This window comes from Uloborus diversus, chromosome 5 (genome assembly GCF_026930045.1).
Source record: "Uloborus diversus isolate 005 chromosome 5, Udiv.v.3.1, whole genome shotgun sequence".
Classification (NCBI taxonomy): domain Eukaryota; kingdom Metazoa; phylum Arthropoda; class Arachnida; order Araneae; family Uloboridae; genus Uloborus; species Uloborus diversus.
The window spans coordinates 7,130,463-7,156,857 of NC_072735.1; the positions used below are offsets into that span (position 1 = coordinate 7,130,463).

Here is a 26,395-nt window from a genome sequence, read left to right on the forward strand (position 1 = left end):
TTGTTTTCTTTGTGCCATGGCTTAAAAAAAAAAAAAAAAAAAAAAAAAAAAAAACTAGAGTAGAGAGAGTATATATTTTCATTAACAAGCTGATGTGTGCATCACATGATTTCCTTTTATTCCAAATTAAAGATAATAGTGCCTCGGATTGAGCAAAAAAAAAAGAAACCACTTCAAATAGTTTTATTCTAAGTCTGTTGCGAACCGAAGCAAAGAAAACGTTTAATACAGATAAATTTTCCCAATATTGGAAGTTTTAATGTGACTTAATGGTTAACTCTCTAAATATGGCCAAATTGAAGCCAGATTTAAAAAAAAAAGGCTAAAAATTTGTCGCCAAGTTGGCGACAAAGCTTGGCGACCAAAAACTTGACTATATATTGCCAAGTCTTTGCCAAATTATAGCAACGCTTGAGTTTACATTGAAAGTAAACAATGATTTTACCCCAAAAAGTTGTAAAAGATACCGTTTGGAACATCCGAATGCAACTAAAAGAGAAGGTGCACAACTAGACCCCAGTTGAAGTCTATGTGCAGAATTTCAACTTTCTGGGACATACCGTTCTTGAGTTATGCGAGATACATACACACATACGCACGTACGCACGTACATACGTACATACGAACGTCACGAGAAAACTCGATGTAATTAACTCGGGGATCGTCAAAATGGATTTTTCAGGTTTCTATACGTTCTTAAGCATGTATCCACGTGTGGTCGGTTTCAAAAAAAAAAGACAATATAAATTCGGGGGCGAGCAAAATGGAAATTAAGGTCGATTCTTGAGTGAATTTTTTTCGCGAATACACTACTTCCTTTTTTGTAAAAGGAAGTAAAAGTAGATATTATAAAAAAGAGTTTTTATAAAATGTCTCCAATTGTTCACATGAGCCCCTATAGGAGGGTACATGTGAACGATTAAACTATGAATATGTAATAAGAATTATTTTAAATTTAACTTTTAAAATCATATTAAAATGTAGGGCTTAGACTAAACGGATTTAAAATACATACAAACATAGACGGCAGTCAGGATTAAAATAACAAAACTTCAAAAATCTCAGATGACACACAGCATAGAAAATTTTAAATGAGAAATACTTGACGTCACTAGCAATATAACCTTAAAAGCGCACTTAATATTCAAAGACATGCATAGGAGTAAAATGTTCTTTACTTTAACGAAACGTCACATTTATTTAAATAACACCGAACGTAATAACTTAGGAATTCGCTTGGGGAATTCCAGCCCCCCCCCCCCTTTCGCCTCAATCTCTCTTTGCGTGTTCATTCTTTGAGGGAACGGGGAATTGGGAATACACTTTGCATATAGCAATGTTTACCTCTAACCAAATAAACTAGTTATACAAATGCTAACATACGGATGCTGAGAAGCTAATTGCAAATCCGATTTGTACTAACCAAATTGACTGTTGTTTCTGCTTTAATTATGTTGGTTTTAAAAATATTTAATAGTGTTTTTTTCTATACGCACAAAGACAATTTAAGAGACCGAATGTGCGCCAATACGAAGGAGTTAATTAGAGAAAACACTGTTTTAAAACAGTGTTTAAAACTTTTGGGTGTAAAAATTGAAAGTTAACCCCTTCAGTCGGAATTATGAAATATTGGATCAAAAATGTTGATATTTGGTACACAGTTTACTATGGTAAACGGTATCTTATAGACAAAATTTTGAGTTTGTAGGAGAAAAATTAAAAGAGTTATGGCACGTCCAATATTCCAGACTTTTTTTTTTTAAATCAAAATTTCATGTACAAAAACGATGAAATACCAAACAAACTTTATTATAAAATTTTCTACAAACAGTTATAAAACATAATATAAGCGTTTGAAACGATTAATTAAAGATTATATATATTTTTTAAAAATCAGGAAGAAAAACCTCTCTTTTCAGATGAAAATCCATGGTTGGAAAAATGAGTCGCTCTCTATCTCTCTATCTTTATATGGCATAGTTGTCTATCCAAAACGAAAAATTATTTCACAGATTATAATAAGTAGAATGTAAAGAGTCAACTACAAAAAAATCAACTAATTAAATCAATTATTAAATGAATAGCAGCTGTTTAAAATGGTTGTCCGGTATACCGTACACCAGGTATGAAAGGGTTAAACATTTTTAAATGCCAATATACCGATAGTTATATCTTTTACACAATGTTTTACGTACATCTTATGTGATTAATGTCATTTGCTTAAGTGAATAAAAACATATAGCGAACAGAAAAAATATGTAATTAGGTACTTATGAGATGATTGAGGATGATATTCAGAACAGTTTAAAGTTTGTTAAAACCATATTCGAAGTGCAACTTGATATTCAACTTATATTATTTTTTATATATTTATACAGTGAAACTATATGATCAAATTATTGTTTAGTCATTGTTTAGTACAAATTACAAATACAGTCGGACCTCCATATATCGAAGTAGCAAATTACCGAAAAAAATTCGATATATAGAAATTTCGATATATAGAAACGAACTTATTTTATCATAATAGTCTCCTTAAACATTAAATATAAAGCTAATTTTCGTGCATGAAACCCAATTTCTAATTTATACAAGCATCGGATTAAACGAAAGTTAATAACTGAAAAATTAACAGAAATTACATTTTTGTGCCTTCATAAATCTTCATTCTTCGGCAGTTCAACTTGATCCGCAACAAGAGGAGATTTTCGTTTTGACAATGTAATCGAGAGAAAAGTAAAAAAATCAATCTACTTAACTTGAATGTTTTTTACTGAAGCTACAAAAGACTAGGAATGATAATCAACAGACAAAAAGGATAACTTGAAATTGATTTTACAGTGTTACTGGTTACAAGTAAGATTTGAAATAAACTTGAGGGAATTTAAGAAATTCAGAACGGAATAACGACCTATTTTCACCCCCCCCCCCAAACATAGATTTTTTATGAGTTTCGTCGCAATCTTTAGTTCACATAATTTTCTCCCCTAACCTTCATTTTTCATGATACTAACAATATATGAGGGGGGAAAAAATCTACGAATGTCCCGAAAAAGATTTCGATATATAGAGATTTTTTCGATAGATATAAAATTTCGATACGTAGAAGTTCGATCTTTTCAATACTCGAGTGAAATATTCAGAGGAAAAGTTGAACAATAATTTTTTAAATATGCTTGCTCCTATAAATTTTTTAATGTAACCAGTACACCAACTTAAAAACAGCAGTTAAAGCCTAACGGATGAAACACAGGAAACACTGATTTGTTTCTTGAGTTTAAAAGCCCTTCACAACAGTTTTAAAAATACAAATCAGTTTTCTAACTTATAAACTTCATAAAGATAATAGATTGATCCATGACACTACTAAACTTTGCTTACTGCCGTAACAATGTCTGAAACTCATGGCAACAAAGAGGGCGCTACAGGAAATTCCTGTTTTCAACACGTTGCCATTGATTGGTAGCTGCAGGGGTTCAGTTCAGCGCCTCTTGCAGTCAAAATGGGCGGCGTCCAACTAAAAATAAACAAACTTTGAAGCGTTGACATTGATTGGTGGATCCATGAGAAAAAAATAGTTGCATCGGATTAAAACAGGAAAGTCATAAATTGTCAAGGCCTGAAAAAGTCAGGCCTTCTAGTAGGGGCATGCATCAGGCTCTTCATGAAAAGATATCCGGCAAAAGCAACTACTTGAAACAATAAACAGTTTCTGTTGCAATATAAAAGAATAATTAAATGGCCACTGAATACGTTATAAACCATCAAGACGCTACACTGTTAAAAAATTTTCCGGAAAATTTACGGTAATTGTTACTGGCATCCATGTTGCGAGTAACTATTACCGCAAAATTCAATTGTTACAGTAAAATTTTACGGTTTCCTCGGTAGGCCAGAGCTACAAATTGGAGCTGGGGTCGCTTATTTCTCCAGTATAAATTACCGTAAAAATCAGCGATGCTGTAAGTCCACCATTTTACAGTAACAATTACCAGAAAATCTTCCTGAATTTTTAACAGTGCATTAGAAACGTAAATTATTTCAATCGCAAAAAGTAAGGGCAAAAGACTTGCAACTGAGCGCAAATGATTATTTGTGTTACTTTAATATTGCTTACACACAAGGCGTTAAGTTAAATCAATTTATCGAATAAGTTGCATATCTGCTAGTTGGCTAGCGTTTTTCGCTGTCTTCAAACTAGACAACTCAGTTAAACCAACTTATTTTCTAGTAAACCGAATTTATTCAAGCAACTGCTCTACAACACTTTTGAAACTGAACAGAGTTGACTTAACTAGTTTACTCGCATGTGGAGCGTACTCTTAACAACGTCCCTAGCAACTCTCCGAATAATTTAGAAAGTTGATTCAACCTACGGGATAATAAATGTAGCAGCGCATGTTCCTGGCGTGCCTGACAAGTTTACTGCAGTGTGAAAGATGCCGAATGATTTCTTCACTGTTCAACCTTGTTTCACTTCCTACACTGTAAAAAAAAATGTGTAACCTTACTCCATAAGATCTACATACGAGTTAAGGAGCTTAGCTGCCTCCGCTGCTCTAAAGTAGTTCAATTGACATAACTGGCGTAAAGTTACACATCGCTTGATTACACAATGGTAATATAACCGTAGCGTAATGTCTCACTAATTTCTAAGTAAGGATGCACCAGAGTTGACAGTATTCTTAAAGAGAAATTGCTTGAAAGGTTACACATCGCTTGATTACACCATGGTAATATAACCATAGCGTAATGTCTCACTGATTTCTAAGTAAGGATACACCAGAGTTGACAGTATGCTTAAAGAGAAATTGCTTGAAAGGTTACACATCGCTTGATTACACAATGGTATTATAACCATATCGTAATGTCTCACTGATTTCTAAGTAAGGATACACCAGAGTTGACAGTATGCTTACAAAGAAAATGCTTAAAAGAATACACATTAGGAAAAATTAAGCTTCCATCTGATTTTCTTCAACGATTTATCAAGTCCATGTTTTTTTACAACCAATATAAAAAAATTATTTACTTTTTTTAATTCATAAACACTGCATTTTTATAATACTGAGAGAGGAAATTTCCTGAGCGTGGCCCGAACCCTTAATTTCAGACAGGTCACCAAGCAAGATCTTTTATCGCTCGTCCACCAAGGATAGGTTCCGTGTCGCTAAGAGTTTACCATTTCTGCGTCAGTTCTGACTTTTACGCATGCGCGTTGAATTCTACTGAAACCATAGTGCAAGGTCTCTCCAAAAAATTGAGTTTTTAAAAATATGATGCTACACACTTCAGAATTCTTGTAACAGTATACCCATTATTACTGGTAACCTCACACATTTTTTTAGTGTAATAACAGCACGTTCGGGAGTTGATTGCGTCGTCTGTATGAGGCCTTGTTTGTACTCTTTAGCAAAAAAAAAAAAAAGGCACTTTTTTTTTCTCAACTTCAAGTTTATTATTATGAGCTGTATTCGTGTTATTCTGAGGTTATTAACGGTAAAGTTTTGGTCTAGAAAGATCGAAAACTAAGTAAAATTTGACAAAAAAAGGGCTAACTAATTTTACTAAGCTAAAAGCTACAATATATTTACCAGAAACACAATGAATAAATAAAAATAAGCATTTCTTGCATTCTTCGCAGCTAGTGTCTATAACTCATTTAAAAATTTCAAAATTACGAAATATATCACTTATTTGCGTTCCAAAGGCATTCTGGCTATTTTTAATCCAGAAAAAAAGGAAAGATAAAACATGGAAAGTTCAAAAGAATTTTATTCTGGTAACTATTAAATTAAAAAAATCAGTGAAGCGTACCGTGTGAGAGAAAGAAAAAAAAGTAAAGAAAAAAAGCTAAAAATAAATCCAGGAGAGGATTTTTTTTTTCCCTCAAGAAAAGCATTTCATGAGATTTAATTCTTTTTGAGCTCTACCTTTTTAAAGCGCATAAAACTTCATGTTTTCGTTAAAAAAATGCTTTTAACAGAGAAAACAAAAGTTTTACATTGACATCCAGGCATTTCTTTAGTAACGCAAAAATAGGAAAATGAATAAAAAAAGATTTTTTTTCTTTTTTTTAGACATAAATTGTTTTCTAACAGAAGAGAAATTATTCATTAAAGAAAATGCCCGATTTTGGATGAAGTTTTAAAATATTAGTTCTATTTTTATAGCAATTACAGTAAGTAAGTAAAGTTGAGTCTATAGACTAATAATAACAGTAGACCGAGCTTTCCCAGACTTGCTGATGAAAAACTTGGTTCATGGATACATCATGTGACTGGTGGGAGGCTTGACGAAAACTTTGGCAGCATGGTTGCTAGATGGCAACATTATCTATAGTTTGGCACTCGACATGTATTTTAAGACGCAATGTGATTTCATTATAATTTCTTTCCAGGTGCAGAGATTGAACTATTTCTCTTTTAGTTATGCATTATTTTGACATTAGTAATTAGTTTTTGATCATAATTTTCAGTAACTTTTATTTCATTTGGAACTGCTACGTCAGCGTTGGAGAGAACGTAATGGCGTAAACGTTTTGCGTTAACGCAAAAATATACTAAGCGGTATCTTAAATTGAAATTGTAGGTAAAAATCTTACCGTTTGCCGATTCTTTTTGGGCGCTTTCATTTTAAATTGCTAAGAGAGTTATTGAAATTGACTAAAGAAAATGCACAGTACTATCTAAACGAAAAACTCACTATATTAACAAAATATTTACAACTTAGAATAACAAATTTACAAATCGGACTCCATAAAAGATCATTCTTCCGTGTTCCATCAATTCAATTTATTTTATTTCTCGCGGGCGTTGATCGTCTGCTACGATCAACACCCGTTGTTGCTAGGATAACCACCAGTCACATGGTTTGGTTTATGAGCAGCAAAACGGTTGCCATAGCTCGGTGTATTCTTAGTATTAGTCTATTTTTGAGACTAATAAAGTAGTTGAGTCTTTCAGCATTTTTACGCTACAATTTTTACTCTAATATCTCATCTTTATCTAATGAAGCTCTTATTCTCATTCGTCAGCAATCAAATATTGGAGAGAATTGAACTGAACATATTCACATTACACAAACTAATTTATTTGTTTCACACCGTGATACATACAGGATGGGCTGCCTATTTGCCCTTTCTCCCGAACAAGAAATATTCCAAAAAATTGTTATCTCGCTATTCGGTCAGGATGCTCGTCCACGCTAGACGACGGCCAGTAATCTTATGACCACAGGCGCTGTCCGGCATCTGCGCAGTAGGTAATCGCGGAAAAGTTCCATTACGCAATGGGGTCGTTTCCAAACTTTTAAAAGTATTTTTTATGAAAGAGCATGCTTAAAAACATAGGAATTGACCATTTAAAAAATAATTTGACAAAAATTAATATTTTTTAACAATTATTTTAATCAGTGCGCAGATGCAATTTCATTTTGCACGCTTCTGCACATGACATCATGACATCACAAGTGATGAAATGGCATTCACTAATGCCATTAGCGAGGAGAGCAATATTTAATTTGCTTTTTGACTCGGACGTAAATGCAACGATATGGTTGATAACAATCGTAAAGTGCAATATTTAATTCGCTTCTTGATTAGCATAACGTGGAAACACGGTAGAAAGCAAGCGTAAGTACACTCCTGTTTGTGAAAATTGCAACACCACGAAGGACTTACGCGAGGGAGCTGAAAATTGCAGGAAATGTAAAGTAGGGCATAATATGCAAATGATTAGAATTGCAGACCGGTTGCGCATGCGTATGCTCAGCAGCGCCCTCTGAACGGCAGATCGAAGCGAATATAAATAGACGGTTGTAGCGAGGAGTGTGTGACTATCGGTGGTTATATGCTAGAGTAAACGTTAACTGAATCTTTACTATGCTTGTTTTATGAAAGAAAGCGAAATTTGAGCAAATTTCGGAGTTTGAACGGGACAGAATTGTCGGCCTTCGTGAAGCTGGATTGTCTTATCGTGCAGTAGCCGCTCGTGTGCAGCGTAACAGCAGCACAATCATGCGTGTTTGGAAACAATGGACAGACAAGGGTCGGGCAGCTCGGAAATCCGGGAGTAGACCCCGAAATGTGACGTCAGCTCGCGATGACATACACCTGGTGCGTATGGCGCTGATGAACCGCACAGCTTCTTCTAGACAATTGGCAGCACAGTGGTCAACAGCTATATGTGTTTCATCGTGTGCTTCATCAATTCCGAGACGTCTGCTGAAGCATGGGCTGTGCGCAAGGATTCCTTTATACAGGATTCCTCTCACACGAAACCATCGCCGCCTGCGGCTACAATGGGCCAATGTGCATAGGAGCTGGCGTGCTGCTTGGCATCAGGCCGTCTTTTCTGACGAATCCCTTGCAGCAAGTACAGCTTCTTCCTTGGCCTATGTCACCGATTAAACATGTGTGGGATTTCGTTATGTGGCGTCTCGCTCGTAATCCTCGTCCTGTTGCTTCGACAGACGAACTTTGGTTGCGCATACAAACAATATGGAATACTCTTCCGCAGGCAGATATTCAAACTTCGTTTCACTCCATGTCGATTCGTACAGCATCTCTTATTGCGGCGCGTGGTGGTCACACAAAATACTAATTTCTATCTCTTTTTCTTGTTTGTTTGGTTTGAAAATGCAATCATTTATTTGTACCATTACCACTCAACTGTATATTAAATTTCATTCAACTATGATGCTTCCTTCAAGGTGTTGCAATTTTCACAATCAGGAGTGTATTTATCTCACCAGTGGAACAACGCTCCAAAGAAAATTATTTGTGATGTAATTGTTTGAAAGGTCGTGCATTAAAAAAAAAAATAATAACTAAAAATCATACGTTTCGAAAGTAAAAGTTTTACTTTCGCTCCAAAGTTTTTTTTTTTTTTTTTTGCTTATTCTATCAACAGGGACTACAAGTAGTACGTAGTACTTTTGAAAAAACAAGCCCATTACGGGAATAGTAGTTATAAATCATAGAATCCCTTGCAAGCGTTACGCAATCTAACCTCGTAGAGTACATACTTTCTTACATCTAATAGCATTTTTAAGCAATGTTTGCCAAAGAAAGAGGAGGATCTTTCCTCGTTTGTTTATTTACTTGCACGCGATGTCGAAGACACCCCGAGGAGACAATACTGCCGTGCTATGCACAGATGTGGTATCTGCACATTTTATCGAAATTGAGTTATTGACACCAGGTGGTCGTCAGTAGTTTAATTTACCTAAATCTCAAGTTTTTTTTTTTTTTTTTTTTTGGTGATTTGTGAAAGCGAACTATTAAAAATAAGCTGTAAGAAAAAAGCCGTAACTGCACATTTTGTGTAGTTTGCTGAGGTAATTTGAACATAAGTGACAAATACTAAGCCTTCAAAGTGGTAACTGCGTAGTTTATACTTTTTTCCTTAGTAATTTGTAGATACGACTTTTTTACCAAAGGAAAGCAGCATATTTAATAATGTAGCAGTTTATTGTAACAGTACTAAAATTAGTTTATCATTGAATAATTGGTATGGGTCGACAATAAAAACTAATACAAGTTTGCATAGATGTTCAAGTAAATATTCAGCTTTTTCTATTTAAATTTTTACTTCAAACGCAAATTCTTAAAAATTAAATGCATATAAAATATTCATATCTAATTATTTCATGCAAAAAATCGCATTTTATTTTACGGCCAATTATATTTTTATTTAAGTATTGTCTGCTGTCTAAATTATTTTCATGCTGCGTAAAAATGAATCTAGAAAATAAAACATTATAAAAAATAGCATCATCATATTCTTTGAATATAAAGAACGGAAAATTATTATGGTTTACAGTTTTTACTGTCCGAAATTTTAAAAATGGTATTTTTCAGAAGGTAGATTCTGTTAGATTTGTATTAACAAAATAAAGCGGCAACTAAGTCCAAATAAAGTAGAGAATTAATTAATGATACATTAGCGCGTTTTACTAAGCTATTTTTGTCGTAACTGTGAAGATACCACTAAAAATGACTAGTAATAGTCAATTACTGTGAAATTAACCTAAGCTTTGAAGAGAAAATTTGTCATAACTGCATTCATTTATTTCAAATTAAGATTTTTACAAAAAATACGCTTTACTGAAGGATAGATAAGTTATTTGCGAAAAAACTGCCGCGAGTTGAACATTTAATTAAGTCATAAATCAAAGAAACGAGATGTAAAACTTTAATCATGAATTTATCATTTTGAGTTCCACTGCAGATACCACTTTTTCGCTTAGCATGGAAGAATAGCCTGAAAATGTGGTACAGACGATATATCCGGTAGAGTCTGCACCCAGAAGCGTTTTTTTTTTTCCTTTTTTGAGCAATCACGCTTGCGTATTGTTCTCACTTGACTGTTTTTGGCGTTCCTTTGATTTTTCCCACCGCCACCCTCTGCACCATCACCGTCGACGGACTCCTCACGATGCTGCTCCTATAGCGAAAGCCGTCTCCAGGTTGCATCCATGTCCTACACACACGCGCATACATCATACACACACGCATACATACAGACACCCACACATACGCACACACATACACACAACTACCCACACATTCATGCCTGCATACAGATACAAACACATATGCCCCCCTTCACACACATACACATAACCCTACACACAAACACATACCCCCACACACAAACACACACGCCTACATACACACACTCGTGATTGCGAAAAACATAATTTGAATTCAAGATGTCAAAATTGATTTTTTTTTCTGAATTTTCTATCAGTTTTTTTAAAGTTACAATTTTACATCAAATTTTACATCATATGACATAACTTTATTTTCCTGCAAAAGAGGAATATTGTTTCAATTTTTTCAATTAATCAGAACATGACATATTGTCGTTTCCGTTTGAGCGAACAACTTAGACCAAATTCGGTTCACAATACCCTTTTATTAAATTACACAACGGTTTATTTACATCGATAGGCCTTATTATTCATAAGCTTAAATATTTCGCTTTGAGAGAGGCATTCCATGTAACGCCAAAACATGTATCTGCAGTAATCTCCATTTTGTGCAGTTAAACGTTGTTACTTCTTATTTTACTTTTCCAGTACAGGTAGACCCTTGCAGCTCTGCATGGGAAAAGTTACTGTTCTCTCATGCTCTAAACTTTTAAAGTTTCAACTTAATTGTTTGAAAGGTTACTGCATGTGTAAAGAATTAGTACAAAAGTATATATTTATTTTGTAATCCTCAGTATATGGTTTAAAATGCCAAAAATATAGTATCAATTATTTCTTTTTACTTCCTTTTACAAAAAAAGGAAGTATTGTATTCCGAAAAAAATTTCCTTCAAAAATCGGCCTGAATTTTCATTTTGCTCACCCCCGAATAAATGTTGAGGTTTGTTTTCAACCGGACCACACGTGGATATGTGTCTAGGAACGTACAGACACCCTAAATATTCATTTTGACGATCCCCGAGTTAATTACAGCGAGTTTTCTCGTGACGTCTGTATGTACGTATGTATGTGCGTATGTTTGTATGTATGTCGCATAACTCAAGAACGGAATGTCCTAGAAAGTTGAAATTTGGTAAGTAGATTTCTAGTGGGATATAGTTGTGCACCTTCCTTTTTGGTTGCATTCGGATGCTCCTAGGGGGCTCTTTTGCCCCTTTTTGGGGAGAAATCATTGTTAATTTCGATGTAAACTCAAGTGGTGTTATAATTTGGCGGACACTTGGCAAAATATCGCCAGTTTTTTGGTCGCCAAGTTTTGTCGCCAACTTGTTGACAAATTTGGCGATTTTTTTTTAAAAATCTGGTTCCAATTTGGCCATTGTTGGTGATATTTTAGAAGATAAACAATTGAATCATATTAAAACAGCCAATAATGAGAAAATGACATTAAATTGGAGTAAAAAGAAGTCATGTGATGCACACATCAGCTCGTTTTATTTTCAAACACAATACGAAATGATAAACTCTTACGTTCAGTAAACTTCACTGAGTAACGTCACTTTAATATATTTACTTCCTGCAGAGCCAGTAAAACGTACGAATATTTACAATAAAATGCATGTAAAAGTAACGATGCACAATACTCTTCCATTTTCTTCAACATTTTCAAACTGCTATTTTATGCTACATAATAAAGTTGCAGGAAAAGTGTAAAATCAATATCCTTGCTCTAAAGAAACTCTGAAAAATAGTGCAAAGAATATTTGGTTATGCGGTGAATAAAAAAGACATTATTGATGGATGTAGCATAACCTTTACTCCTCGCAACACATCAATATATATTAACCAAATTCTTACTTATGATAGCATACACCTCAAGGACTGACATAGTGATTTTTCTCTTGTCAGTGATAAAACAGGAATTTGAGCCCCAAGTTTACGACGACTTTGTTGTTCTCGGTAATACTGCTGTTCTGCGCTGTCATCTTCCTCTGGTCGTACGAGAATATGTGTCGGTTGATTCTTGGATTAGAGATGATCAGCAAATACTGAAACGAAATGATATGAAAGGTATGTGTAAGGTATTATTTGCATTCGTTTTTAAAATACTTTTTTTATTTCCGGGGAAATTTATGTTTTTTATTATTTAAACTCGTAAATACAGTAAAATGGTACTAAATAAATTAAAAATTTAAAACGCTGTATGTTGGGGGCTAAAAACTATAAGTGTGTATTGATATCCTGTCAGAAATTTTTTAAAAGCATTTTTAGAGTGTTTCATCTCAGTTTTTTTCGAAGGTCATTATTTTTCCTACAGTATTGAACAATCAAATTAAGTTACTGTTTGCAAAGACCATTTTTACAAGAAAGTATTTTATGATTTACATGTGCCACAGCAACAGTCGTCTTAGTCCTGATTATTATTATTATTTTACTTTCTTTGATACTTTGCTTTAGATACTTTTCGGATGACAAGTCATGATATAAACCAAAAAGTGTAATTCATTGAATTTGTGGCGCACTCTCAGCAATAAATATTTTTGAACATTTAGTTTGCATCGAATGGCAATCCTCAATCTAAGATTGTTTCTTTGTTGCGAAGCACAGAAGTCGTATCTGTTCTTTTTATCAAAATTGAGTTAATGTCACCGGTTAGTTCTTTGTAACATATTTATCTAAATGCAATGTTTTAGGTTCATTTGTGAATGGGGAACTTTTTTTTTTGAAGAATACTTGAAACGTGACATCTGAATCAAGTATATGGAGAAGTAAAACTTTAAAATGCACCTTATCATTTTTAGCTGAGTTGCAGATACTGCTTTTGTACTAAGCACAGCATTGAGCGAAGCAAGTACGAGGAATTTCATAGGTCCCCCACTATGAGCCTTTTCATTATAACTAAATCAATCAGAGTACGTGATTTGAAGTGTCTTCAATCAGCCGTGTCTCTGCACTAGGTGTTTGTCTGAAGCTTGTTCAATAACTCGTTTGGCAGTGGAAAACGAAAATCTCAATGATCATGTGTTGAACCATGGATCATGTGTTAATCAATAGTTCTGCAGTGAAATACCATCCCCGCTACAGTACACTGGGGTCCACTGAATAGCAATGAGGAATTATTTCTTCTTTAGCTGTGTATGGTAAATTCGAAAATGCAAATCTGTGTAAAATATTAACGGTCTACTGAAAAGTAACGTAAATGTATTTCTTTCTGAGATGTTTCTGGTAAGATATAGAAAATATAGTACATCTAACAACATATGAACTGCATTAGATGCAATAACTGAATAGTATAAGTATGGTTGGGGCAAACCTAACGAGATAGCGTCATAATGCTGCAATTTGGATTAGCTTTGCTCTACCTATAGCTGTTTGAGTCACACAGTGTTAAAAAGTTAATCAAGATTTTACTCGGAAGTTGTTGTAGAAATGTTTTAATAATATGGGCTATGTTACTATATAAAAAAAAAGGTTCGAAATATTCGATAGAAAAATAAAATGTTTGTAGCTCTCAAAATACTCTCGGAAGTTAATATTAATAATACCGTTGCCTCTTTTTTTGGCGAAATTGGTTGGCAGCACTCAAATTAGTTAGTTGTATTCGCCAAAAACTCAGAAGTTATTGTTCAGAAGATCCTTTAGAATGCTGATTTCAAAGTGTGGAAGTCTCAAGTTCAATACGTTTTGATACTGCATGAAAAATTCTAAAACATAGAAATCGTATGATGTTGCAAAAAGAATGGGAGTTTTTAAACATTTGAGTTTTTTTTTTATTCTGATTTAAAGCTGCATACCGGTAAAAAAAATTTATCTTATGTATTTATTTTATTCAAAATTTTGACATGTTTCAAAATTAATCTATGATAATATGATACCATATGATACCTTCTATTTTAATTTTACTTGTCTTTATTTTAGGAAATTCTTATACAGTATTAAATTCAGGAGAGTTACTACTCCATGCCGTTCAAGAAAAAGAGTCTAAGAGAACTTATTTGTGCCAAACAAGACACAGGGTAACTGGAGAAATGGTTCTTAGCGCGAGTTCTGGAAAAGTAGTTGTTTCAGGTGAATTAATTGAGTTAATTATTTCATTTGATGAAATGAAAATAGTATTTAAAAATATCAGCCATCATGCAGTATATGCATATTTAGCTTTTTGAGCAATCGCGATTGCTTATTGTTCTCATTTGACTGTTTTGAATTCCTATGATTTTATTTACCCACTACCTCCCTCTGCCAGCACAACCGTCGCGTCGCGTCGTTCGGTCTCACGATGCTGCTCCTCTTGCGAAAACCGTCTCCAGGTTGCGTCCATATCCTACACAAACTCGCGTACATACACATACATACACACACACGCATACAAACACATACACGCACGCGCATACACACACATACACACACACGCATGCACACACGCACGTGCACACACACGCATACACACACAAATAGACACACTCATGCCTGCGCACAGACACAAACACATATGCCTATATACACACACATGCACACGCGCGTACACACACAGCACTGCATACACAACACGCACACACATGCATACATACAAACAACACACAAACACACACACCCACACACATGCGCTTACACAAACACACAAGCGCATTCATACACACGACTCGTGATTGCGAGAAACATAATTAGAATTCAAGATGCCAAAAATTCAAATTAATATAATTTTTTTTTATATTCTCGTGAAGAAGAAAAATACAAACCTCCTTTATCATTTCGCAAATGATTAAATTGTCTCTATTTCTAAAAGTAATCTTCAGACATGGAGTAACAGAATTATAAATGCACTCGTTTTAAGGGACTGACAAGAACACCCAAAGGGTACCAACATAAAACATTGTCCTCTCCAACCAAGGTGCAATGCAATTATTTTGATTAGATTGCTCTAGAATTAATATTTATCTTTTCTGAGTTGAGGACTTTATTTTTCGAGAAAGTGAATTTTTATGTTAGATATTTATCTATTTAATCACTGCTTAGAAGTTTGAAGCATATTTTTGGGTTACGTGAAATGTGATTAAGAATTGGTTTTTTATCATAACAGACTCGTAATTTTACTTCCCTAATAAAACCCATTTATTTCTTGTAATTTTGTTTTTATGATAACAGTTTGGCGTAATATTATGATGTATCCAAAGTGTGGTTCATATTTGGAACCTTTAAGCGATATATCTTAAACAGACCGAAAATTAAAATACACATAAGAAGTTTTTATTAATCAAAAGTATCTCCTTGGCCTTTGCTTGCATTCCTATTGGTTCCTTATCGGTTTATAACTTTGTCATTGGTGTTTGGCTAATCCGCTGTTTTTATCTTTTAAGCTGCATGCTTATCTGCTCTTGGCTTTTGTCGGATGTCTTTTCATCCATAAGCTCATTATTTTTTGCATTGAAAAAGGCGTTCCCTGTAACGCCGAAACACGTGTCTGCTGTAATTTACAAATTTGTGCTTCTACTTACGTTGTTTGTTCTGACTTTACAAAAGTATCTTATTTAAAAAAAAAAAAACATAACTGTTAGTATCAGTTTCTATTAAGACAGAAAAATGCCTTGATTTTTCCAAAGGATTAAATTGATTCCCGTGGTTTTTTTTTTTTTTCTTTGCAGTTACAATTTATTTATAAAATTGTTTTAAACTTTCTATTGGTCAAAAATAAGAAATGCAATATACCTACTGAAAGTAGGTACGTCGTTTTTATATACTCAGTAGGAAGGGAGGTTGGGAATGGATGCGAATGAATGAGAGATCGTTTGCTAACCCATTTACTTGCTTTTTTTTCGAAATTTTAAAACGCATATTTTACATCCATGTTTTTGCGCGCCAGCAGCTCTAGTCATAAGATGAGGCAACAAGAAGAGAAATGTTGTACGCAATTTCAAACTAGTATGTTGTGGCCATCACGAAACTTTATTCTATATCTTTCTTATAATTTTGATCCCTCTCCATGCTTGACGAGGAAGCAATATTCCCAACAAAAACTAAATTGCACACTCTAAAACTTGATGACCTTCCCAATTCCCGACTTATCTCAAAAGCAAAGCAAAGAATGAAAATTGAAAATTATTTTAAAAGCCTTGCTTAAAATAATTACAAACATTTATTTCTTAACAAACACAGATGGCAACAGTTAAACATTGTAAATCATTGAGATAATATTTCCGATACATTTCGCAACTTCAGAGCTCGAATACGCTACCTTGCGGTAATAAACAGTACTAAAGAAAAGGGTAAAACATTCCGTTCCACGTGTTCTCCTTCTGGTAAATCACAGGCTTCAGAGCTTCAGAGAAGAAAGCTTCCTACAAACACGATGAAAAATTACTGCCTTTCACTAAGCGTGCAAAGCAAGTTATAATTAATAAGCAAGTTATATTTTGTAGCGTCAAAAGCTTACCGTGTTTCCGGGGGAAGAGGGGGGTGGAGAGTATGATAGTGGTCAACTTGTCAGGATTGGATATATACAATGGAGTTGGAGAGCTATATTGCATTTTACTGAACCTTTCAAAGTTGTTTAATACCTTTAAAAATATTTTAGAGGCATTTTTTTAATTTAATTATTTTTTGCTCTCTGATGTATTAAATTGCAGAATTTTTACATTTCAGTGGAACTTTTGTAGTTTGATGTGGCGCCAAGGTTTAATATCGAAATGCATATTTTTTTTCGCAGGTAGTTATGTCCAGTAACATGCATTACAAACAATCCAGGCTTTTGACATTGTCCCGCTGCTGTGCTCTTGAGTATTTTCCATATGCAAGGTCAATACTATTACTTAATTGCGCTGGGAATGACTCAGCCTATTTTCACGTTCATTTAGACCTACTGTTAGACGCCTAAAATTTTCAAAGGTGGTTTGTTTTTATTTAACTGTTGCCAATTTTAAGTAAGTAATCGGCCCAAATGCCGTTACATATGTTAGCATTTTATTAATATAGATATGTGAGTAGGAAGATTGATTACCAATAAAGATAAAATAATTGTTAATAAAGAACCTTTGAATTGAAGTATAAAAGTTGAAAATATTTTAGCAGAGAGAATTAAGAAAATCTTACCTATGAAAAGGATGGTACTGTTATCTACTGCTGTTTAAGTTTAAGTTATTTACCTTAATTCATTATTAAATCAGAAAATAAAAGACAGCATTTTTTTTCTACCTCAAAATCTACTGCTTTCTTTAGTGAGTACTTAGCATAAAATTAGGTGAACTTTAGGTGGCGTAACATATAATTAGGTTTTTTAAAATATACATTCTTGAGCTTTAATTACTAATTCTTGCATCTTACATTAGAATAATATAAAACTTAAGTTAAAGATAACTTTAATCAGTATGAACTTCTGAATGACGCAATCTGTTCATTTATTACTTTAAAAAAAATTTAAAAAAATACCTACTAAGTTTAATTCAAAAATACAAAGGAAGTGTTCCTATTTATTGTGGATTTTTAAAAAATAAATCATTGTTTTATATTTTTCCCTAAACAGTCACTACCGTTTTTATTTATTTATTTATTTATTTATTTGTTTATATAATGTTTTGTATGAAAAACAACAGGTAAGAAAAATTAGAATCAGGAAGAATTCTCTTAAACTGATTTCAACTGATTACAAACAGAAACTAAAATACTCACATTTGAGTCAAACGGTTAACATTTCTTCGATTTTTTTTCAGAATTTTGTTATGGATTTATGAACGTAAGTGCTGCAGAAGAACTACTTGTTTTCTTGAGTTTCTGTTACAGTCAAGTCCGCTTATTAGAATATCGGTTAAAAGAATATCCCGCTCAATATAATATTTTTTCAATGTGCCAAACCAATATAATGTGTTGTTTTGATCCCGATTAATAGACTATCCCGCTTATAAGAATATTTTTTCGTCGCAAAATGGCTATTCTACTACGCGAGTTCGACTGTATTGCTTTTTCAGTTTACCTAACAAAAAGGGAATATGGCAAAATATAGTTATGTTCCCCAAACGTGACTGTGGCCTTAATAATCCTTTTGACAACTATATTTTTTCCTCTCTATTGTCTAATGGAAAGTAAAAAAGAAATCCCCTTTGAATACGTAATACCACCAGCTAGGGTAAAAAGAAGAGATGGATGTATTTTCGTAAACGATACACCTTTTCTACGAAACCTCATTCATTACCTCCCAGAGCTCAAGGGAAATCACTAGAAGCTTTACATTGTCCCTGCGGCTATTCTAGTACACCCTCTAGTTCAATACATAATCCACCTATTTCGAAAGAATACGAGAAAATTAGTATCGATTTTCTATTAAAAAATTTCTCAGACAGTTGCGAGTTGCAAAATGTTGAACTTATGATCATGTCGTGCAGTATTTGTAAAAGTCAATACATAAACCATTCTACTTTTAACGTTTTCGTCACTTTAATGATGTATTCAAAAGATATAACATGCTTTGGATTGATAAGATTTTGATCGAGAATTAAAAAAAGTAATAATAATAACTTTAAACTTTTATGGCCAATCCCTTAAAATTATAATTTCGTAGAAGTATTATACTATTGTTTACTTCAGATATGATTTAAAGCATTTCTTTTAAATGTGTAACAAATCTTAAAATGCAGAGATCTAAAATTAAGACAGTTGAAATGGAAGATTTAAATTGGCAACGAATATTTAAAGAAACTCTTATGAAAATGTAAATGATGCACAGGTTTTCTAATTAGTAGTATATATAGGTAAGTGACTCACCTGCATGTGAAAATTTAGAGGATTATTAAAATCACAAAAGTTTAAAGTTAAGTTTGAAATAGTCTGACTTTAATTAAAGACGAAAGTTGAAGTAAGAGAAGAAGAGAAGGTTGGAAAACTTTGAAGTAACGAACTTTAAATTGCATTTTCGAAACTACTACTACACGCACACACACACACACACACACACACACACATATATATATATATATATATATATATATATATATATATATATATATATATATATATATATATGTATGTATGTGTGCATGTATATGTGTTTGTGTTTGTGTAATCTCCTCTTATTGAACGAATGTTTGCACTTTAAAATTACTCCTTTTTCTCATATTTCTTTTAGATTCTCAAATTTCAACTCTTCCGAAAGTAACCCTTAGCAATCCTCAAGTCAGAGCTGAAGAAAACAGTTTTGCACAACTGCCTTGTGTTGCTCAAGGAACACCCCCACCTAGTTACAAGTAAACGTTACTTCTCCGTTTTTGTATTTAAATACAGATTAAATGTTGCATTTCACCGTTCAATAACTTTTAGAGTTAGATCCAAAGGAAAGATTTAGTTGCATACGTAAATGCAGTTGGTCCTACTTTCTAATTGACAGGCAGGTTGTTCTGCAACGGTAATTACTTTCTGGAATTCATATAACCTGACTCAATTAATTATTACTTCTTTTCTTACCGCAGTTTTTTTTTTTTTTTAGCATTTAAAGAAAACTTACATTTAAGTTGCATTTTCTCGTTTAGTTTGAGAAGATTTCGTTTGCTAAAAGTAATTCAAGAAAAAAAACCTAAACTTACAGATTCATGGACAGACTGCTGTTAAATTTTACAAATATTGCTCGCTTTATTAAGCTGGTAATGATTTTTTCAGCAAGAAACGCGTATTGTGTTTAAAACAAAAGGAGTAAACGCTTAAAAAATATTGTATAAGCGAAAAATACATCCTCAAGCAATATATGATAATATGAACAAAGCAAGACGTTCACCTGGTGATTTTTACTAAACCTTCCCTTTTGGAATTTTCTGTACTGATCGAGACAAGATATCACTGTTAGCATATCTTGAGAATGGATTAACCTCATTTTATGTAAATGGCTAATGATGGTATCACAAATAACAGCAGAAAGCACATATTTCAAGTGGCCTATTTCTCTAACGTCACCGCTTGGTCTGGTAGGAAAATTAGCTGCTTAATTCGACCATATTTTCTTTAAGAAGCAGCTGAAATCGTAACTGCTAGACGATTTGATTCATGTAGGAATTTCTGAACTTTTGCATAACGGGACTTGACTTCATATTGGTACCTACACTGTAAAAACGATTCAGAAACGTGTAAACCAGTAACATATCTTGCAAAAACCAGGAACGTTTTCGATAAAAGTCAGTAACCTTTCTGAAATATTGGGAAATCTCTCCTGTTAAAGCCAGTCGTGAACCTTCTAGAAATATTAAATTATTTGATTAAAACTTTCCTGATTTACTAAGAAAGCTCTAAAAGCATTAGAGCAACCATGGCCAAAGCTACACGAAAATTGTGAGCAAGAACCAAGCATATTCCATGCCTCGCAAAGCTGCAGCTATCCAATGACATATTTGCTCCCATTGGGAACTTAGGCAATCTGAACGGGCCGTAATCAAGCTAAAGCCTATACACTTAATAAACACACTCAGTCAATCTTCAAGCTGGTAGCAAAAAATATCTTTCACACCAGTGAGACGTCTGCATTCGTGAATCTTTTAGCAATTCAGGAAACTCTTTTGCGAACATACTTGATTTTTCGGGGAAATAGGTGAAAACCTCTGAAATCCCGAAACGTTCCACGGAATTAACCAGTAATATTTCGGATTTTTTTTACAGTGTAAATCAGACAGTTGCTGAAGTTGAACTTTATAGTTTGCCTGACTGAAGAACGTAATATCTAGCGTTTCTTACCACACTGAGATAACAGCTCTCAGCTCTAAAGGGGATAGTTGAAGTTACTGTTTTCAGTGGTAATTTCAACAATTTGTGGAATGTGGCACAAAACATAACTTAATATTTATCTTGATACGCTTTGAGTTAGAACTGAAAAAGTATCAAAGTGAAATCGTGCATTACATTTACATTTACTCGAGGTTAAATAGCTTTTTTTTTCTTTTTGGTTGGTGTTTTTATGTTAGAAAATTTTTGTTTATAAACATTTGTGCAATTTTTTTTTGTATATTTTTTATATGAAAGTTTTTGTCATTTATTAAACTGTCTCGAATAAACAAAAAATTGAAAAGAAAAAAAAAGTTCAAATTTTCTTTATTAAAATGAAAAATATTGTAACTTACTGCTCTTAAACTAGTTTTGAGTAAAGAAAACTAATGTAGATATAAACATAAACATACTTTGCAAAGCGATACAGGAACTAAAGAAAACATCTTAAACCGATGTCTTTTTCTCGAAAGTTGTTTTACCACACTGGATTGAATTAATTTTACCTTCAGGTAGATATCAAAATGTTTTTTTGTTTTTTTTTTAACCATGGCATTTTTTATAAAACTGTACCAAAAGTTGATAAATGTGGGTTTAGTAGATTTCCATTTAATAGCCACTTTAACTTTAACGTCTTCACATTAAAATGAAAACGAAAAAAAAGTATTTACATTTTTTTGCAAATGTTTTTTTACGAATCATCTTTAAACCATTTTTTTCCCGAAGACATTTTTTTCTCTTTTTCTTTTCTGAAGTAACTTCAGAAAAAGAAGCAATCATTTTTAACATAATGCCAGTATGCTAACCGCTTTTTTTAAAATTAGTTCCTACACAAGAATTAAATGATAAAAATATATTCGACCTATCTTAATTTAATCTTTCAAATTAAGTAAGATATTAATCTTCAGTATGCTGTCGAATTTGACATTTACTTTGAGTTTGAAAATTAATTACGGTATCTCTACTAAATCTAGTTTATGGAAACTACCATTTCAGCTTTCTTTAAAATATCTGAATTTTATTTCAATAAGGTGGATGAAAGACGTATCCGGCGTCTTGCGTCCCATAAAAGAAGATGGACGAATATGGATTAACCAAGGAGTTCTGAATATAAAACACATACAGTTTTCGGATGGAGGCATATACCAATGCATTGTCAGGAACAGTATAGGAGAAAGACGGATTGAAAGCGTATTAAGCGTTACAGGTAAGGTTTATTAGTGATTATTGAAAATCTGAATCTTTTCTAAGTATCGTTTCCTTATATTTTAAATTCTAGTAATGAAGAAAAAAGTATTTAACCCTTAATGCATATTTTTTTTAAAAGTCACTTTGAAATATGAGGCAAAAGTAGGTAAGTGTGATAACTAAAATTTTGGAGATAACCAGTAGAAATAATAGGAAATACTCTAATCTGCCTTCGGGCAAGGGGTGGAACTAGTAGCTCTACACGTGCTACTAAGGCGTGCTTTACACCACGATTGTGAAAAAAATAATAATAATAATTTGAATTTTGACATTTGGAATTCAAATTATGTTTTTCGCAATCACGAGTGTGTGTGTATGTAGGCGTGTGTGTATGTGTAGGTGTCTGTATGTATGTGTAGGAGTCTGTATGTAAGCGTGTGTGTGTGTAGTTGTGTGTAGGTGTGTATGTATATTAGTCTGTATGTATGCGCGTGTGTGTGTTTGAGTGTGTGTGTGTGTGTGTTTGAGTGTGTGTATGTGTTTGTGTGTGTATGTGTTTGTGTGTGTATGTGTTTGTGTGTGTATGTGTTTGTGTGTTTGTATGTGTTTGTGCATGTGTGTGTAGGTGAATGTATGTGTGTTTGTGTGTGTGTGTACGTGCGTGTATGTATGTGTGTATGTGTTTGTGATTTTGCGTTTCTAAATGCGTTTTATGACGAACTTTAAAAAGTCCCATTACTTTGCTTCTCAGTGCCTCATATGAGATCGTGAAAAGCAAAGGTGTGTAGGTAGATATTTTCAAGTTTTGAGTAAAACTCGTTTATAGATAAGGTCCTTGGTAGGCTTTCATTGATTTTTTTTTTTTTTAAATCTATTTCATGGTTGTATAACACCACCCACCAGAACTACTTCTACCATCTCTTGCCCCAAAGCACAGGAGCTGGCCCCTTATTATTTGTACTGATTATCTCCAAATTTTTACTTTTGCCACTTACATGTATTTGCTTTTCACTGTCTGTTATGCCCTTTGGTTTTGAACTTTTGTTCAAATTATGAGAAAAATACTTTTAAATTATAATTTAGTTGAAGTATGGTTTATGATTAAAGAACTACTTGTCAGCATTGGGCTTTAACCGGAAAAAACAACAACGAATAATCTAGAATCAAATGTTTTTAAACATTGCTGAAAATTGTAAACTTCCTCCCTAGCTCATAATTAGTAAAACTGTAGTTAAAAGACGTAGGTATTTTCAATCGCACTAAACTAAGGGTAAAAAAATTTTCGCGTAAAAGTGCAAAAAAAAAAAAATCCATTAGATTGGTACATTTACAAGTTGAAAATTGATTAATTGTCATCTTTAGAGAGTGTTTTTTTTTTTTTTTTTTGTTTATTGACAATGGGATTGTTTCCTTCAGTCAAGAGGAGTACTTTTAGTCATTGAAATTGATAGAATAAGCAAAAAAAAAAAAAAAAACATGGACTCAGAATTTTTTTTTATTTTCCCAACAGTTAGTTTTAATTTTTTTTTAAATGTCCGATTTTTCAAACAAGGCGTGGTCTAGATGACGTCACAAAAGATGCTTTTTGGCGCATCTTTGTACCGCGTTTCCACTTTATGATAATCAAGAAGTGAATTAAAATTGCGCTCTACGCTTGCTATTAACCATATCGTTGCCAATACACGTGAGTAAAGATGCGAATTAAATATTTTGTTCTGAGAATGGCAACATAGAATGGCATTTCATCATTTGTGATGTCATCGGCAAGAAATGTAAATGATGAAAGATCACCGATTTATGTAATTTTTTTTAAATATTAAACTTAAACAAATTATTTAAAAAATGGTAAGATCCTATGTTTTTAAGCATGGTCTTTCAGAAAAAAAAAACTTTTAAAGTATTGGAAACGACCCCATTACAGAACTTCAATTTATTCTTATAGTGTTTTAGAAGGTAAAAATGGTATGTTGCCAAATTTCAATAAGATGCAGTCAAGAGTCAACTTTATTACTACTTTTTGTAATTTTTATTTTATGGTAAAATATTTATTACGCGCCTGGTTGTAGCTTTCATTGTGTCTTTCACAATATTTATTTCCCAATTTTTGTCTAATGAATTAAGTTTTGAACACATTCTTACTTATTTACGACACAAACATCGTTTCCCCAATTGACCCTTCGTTTTTTTCCCAATATAGCTATTTAAAGCTAAATATACCTACTACCTTATTAAAATTCTCATTCTGGCATTAGCTCGAACTAATTAAGAATGTTTCAGCGAGACATTATTGTATAAATTTCTAATATATAAAAATCTCCTGTCACGGTGTTACTTATTGAACTCTTCCGAAACGGCTCGATCGATTTTCATGAATTTTTTTTATGTGTAGTTGTTAGGTATGAGAATAGGACATAAAGTATATTTCATGTCGCATGGTAATTAGGAAGTCCTTTTCAGAATTTTTTTTGAGACGCTCCGGCAAAATATCGGAACATGGCCCCACTAGATGGTGCTTCAAAAACTCTCAATGATTTAAAATTTTATTGATTGCTATTTTCTATTTGTAACAAAAAAAAATTTTTGAAACTAATTTAAGCAATGCTTTTTTTTTTCAATGGTTTCAGTTTCGCTTTTTTTTTTTTGGAAGTATTTTGATAATTCGGAGATTTGCGATTAAAACGTTTAAAGAGAGGGGGTAGAAGGGGTAAATTTTGAGAATATTGTTATTCGCAACTCCAGCGCTCGAATACGCTACCTTGCGGCGATTTACAAAACTGCCGATGAAACTAAAACATTGCCACGTTGCGTTCCACGTGTGTCTGTTGACGTAAACACAGGCAGTTTGTTATGAGTATTTATTAACGCAATCGATGTGTCTTAGTTTGCTTTCAGCTACAGAAATTAATTCGTCCCTTAGTAGTATTCTCGAGCTTCTCAAAATAATGTTAGTTTTCCTTATTTCCTTCTAAAATATGAGTTATTCTGGATTAACAAACTTGGATAACATTATATAAGGTAAAACATTTTATTGTTTTGTATGAATTTGTAAGAATATGAGTTTTTTTTTTAATCTTAAATTAATTTAACTAACCATATTTTACAGCCGCATTTAGTTGGAATGGACAGTATGCAAAATATTTTCTTGAATATATTATCGTTGAGCAAAATGAAAAAAAGTTTAACCGAAAAAGAATTTACTTTATTCCTTTTATTCTCAGCTGAAAGGTTTCGCCAAATTTGTTTACGGTTATAGTTTTAGTATTGTGCGAGCAAAGTAGCCTTGGCGAGATTTCGCGTTTTTAGTTAAACCATTTTTAATTTTTATCATGAGTGGAATAAAATGGTAGTAAGATTACAGAATTCGATAAGTAAAAAGAAATAATGGTCAATCAACTGAATAGAAAACTACCACCATATATCCGTAAGAATTTTGTAGATGATTTGCATAACATGACATAATTAAATCGTAACTCAGAAATTAGAAACATCGAAACAGAAAAATTTTAAACTAACCGATTCGGGAATTCGAGAGAAATAACTCAGCTACAAATGCAAAACAATAAGCGCTAGCCAAGCAAAGCAAAGAAGTATCATCTTCTTTTGGTAATAATTTGTAATGTCATATTGAATTTTCTAGCATTAAGTGTTATTCTTGTCAGGCTACAATTATTATTCAGTTTTATCAAGAATTGATAAATATCGAATTCAACATCGTGGAAGTAGCTGCTTAGAACTACGAACTACGTAGTTTGCATTAATCTTTGACGTTTAGTAATGCTTCTTGAATTCTCATTTCTTTCTACGTGGGCCAGAATATCCGCAAGACTTTGAAAATTGATTTAAAAAGAATAAAGCGAAAAAATCATGCACACGAACAAAATTTACTAGACTTATTACCATTTTCTTCGTTACCACATGCGTTCGTTTTAGTTTTTTCGTTCGCCATTAGTCAGTGACTGCAGTGCCCCCTATAGTTCGTTGGAGTTGCAAGTTTTAGACACCAAATAAAAGAAAAAAAAAGTCGAAAAATCTAATACATAAAACT

At 33.0% G+C, this 26,395-nt stretch overlaps 1 protein-coding gene across 1 annotated transcript in view; it reads left to right on the forward strand.

Moving 5' to 3' along the window:
- Positions 1 to 26,395, forward strand: part of LOC129222423 (cell adhesion molecule DSCAM-like) — a 100,073-nt gene that overhangs the window by 8,860 nt on the left and 64,818 nt on the right. The window contains exons 3-6 of the mRNA XM_054856935.1: positions 12,346 to 12,507; positions 14,356 to 14,505; positions 19,547 to 19,664; positions 22,194 to 22,369. Coding sequence (XP_054712910.1) covers positions 12,346 to 12,507; positions 14,356 to 14,505; positions 19,547 to 19,664; positions 22,194 to 22,369 — 606 coding nt within the window. The remainder of the gene's footprint in view (positions 1 to 12,345; positions 12,508 to 14,355; positions 14,506 to 19,546; positions 19,665 to 22,193; positions 22,370 to 26,395) is intronic.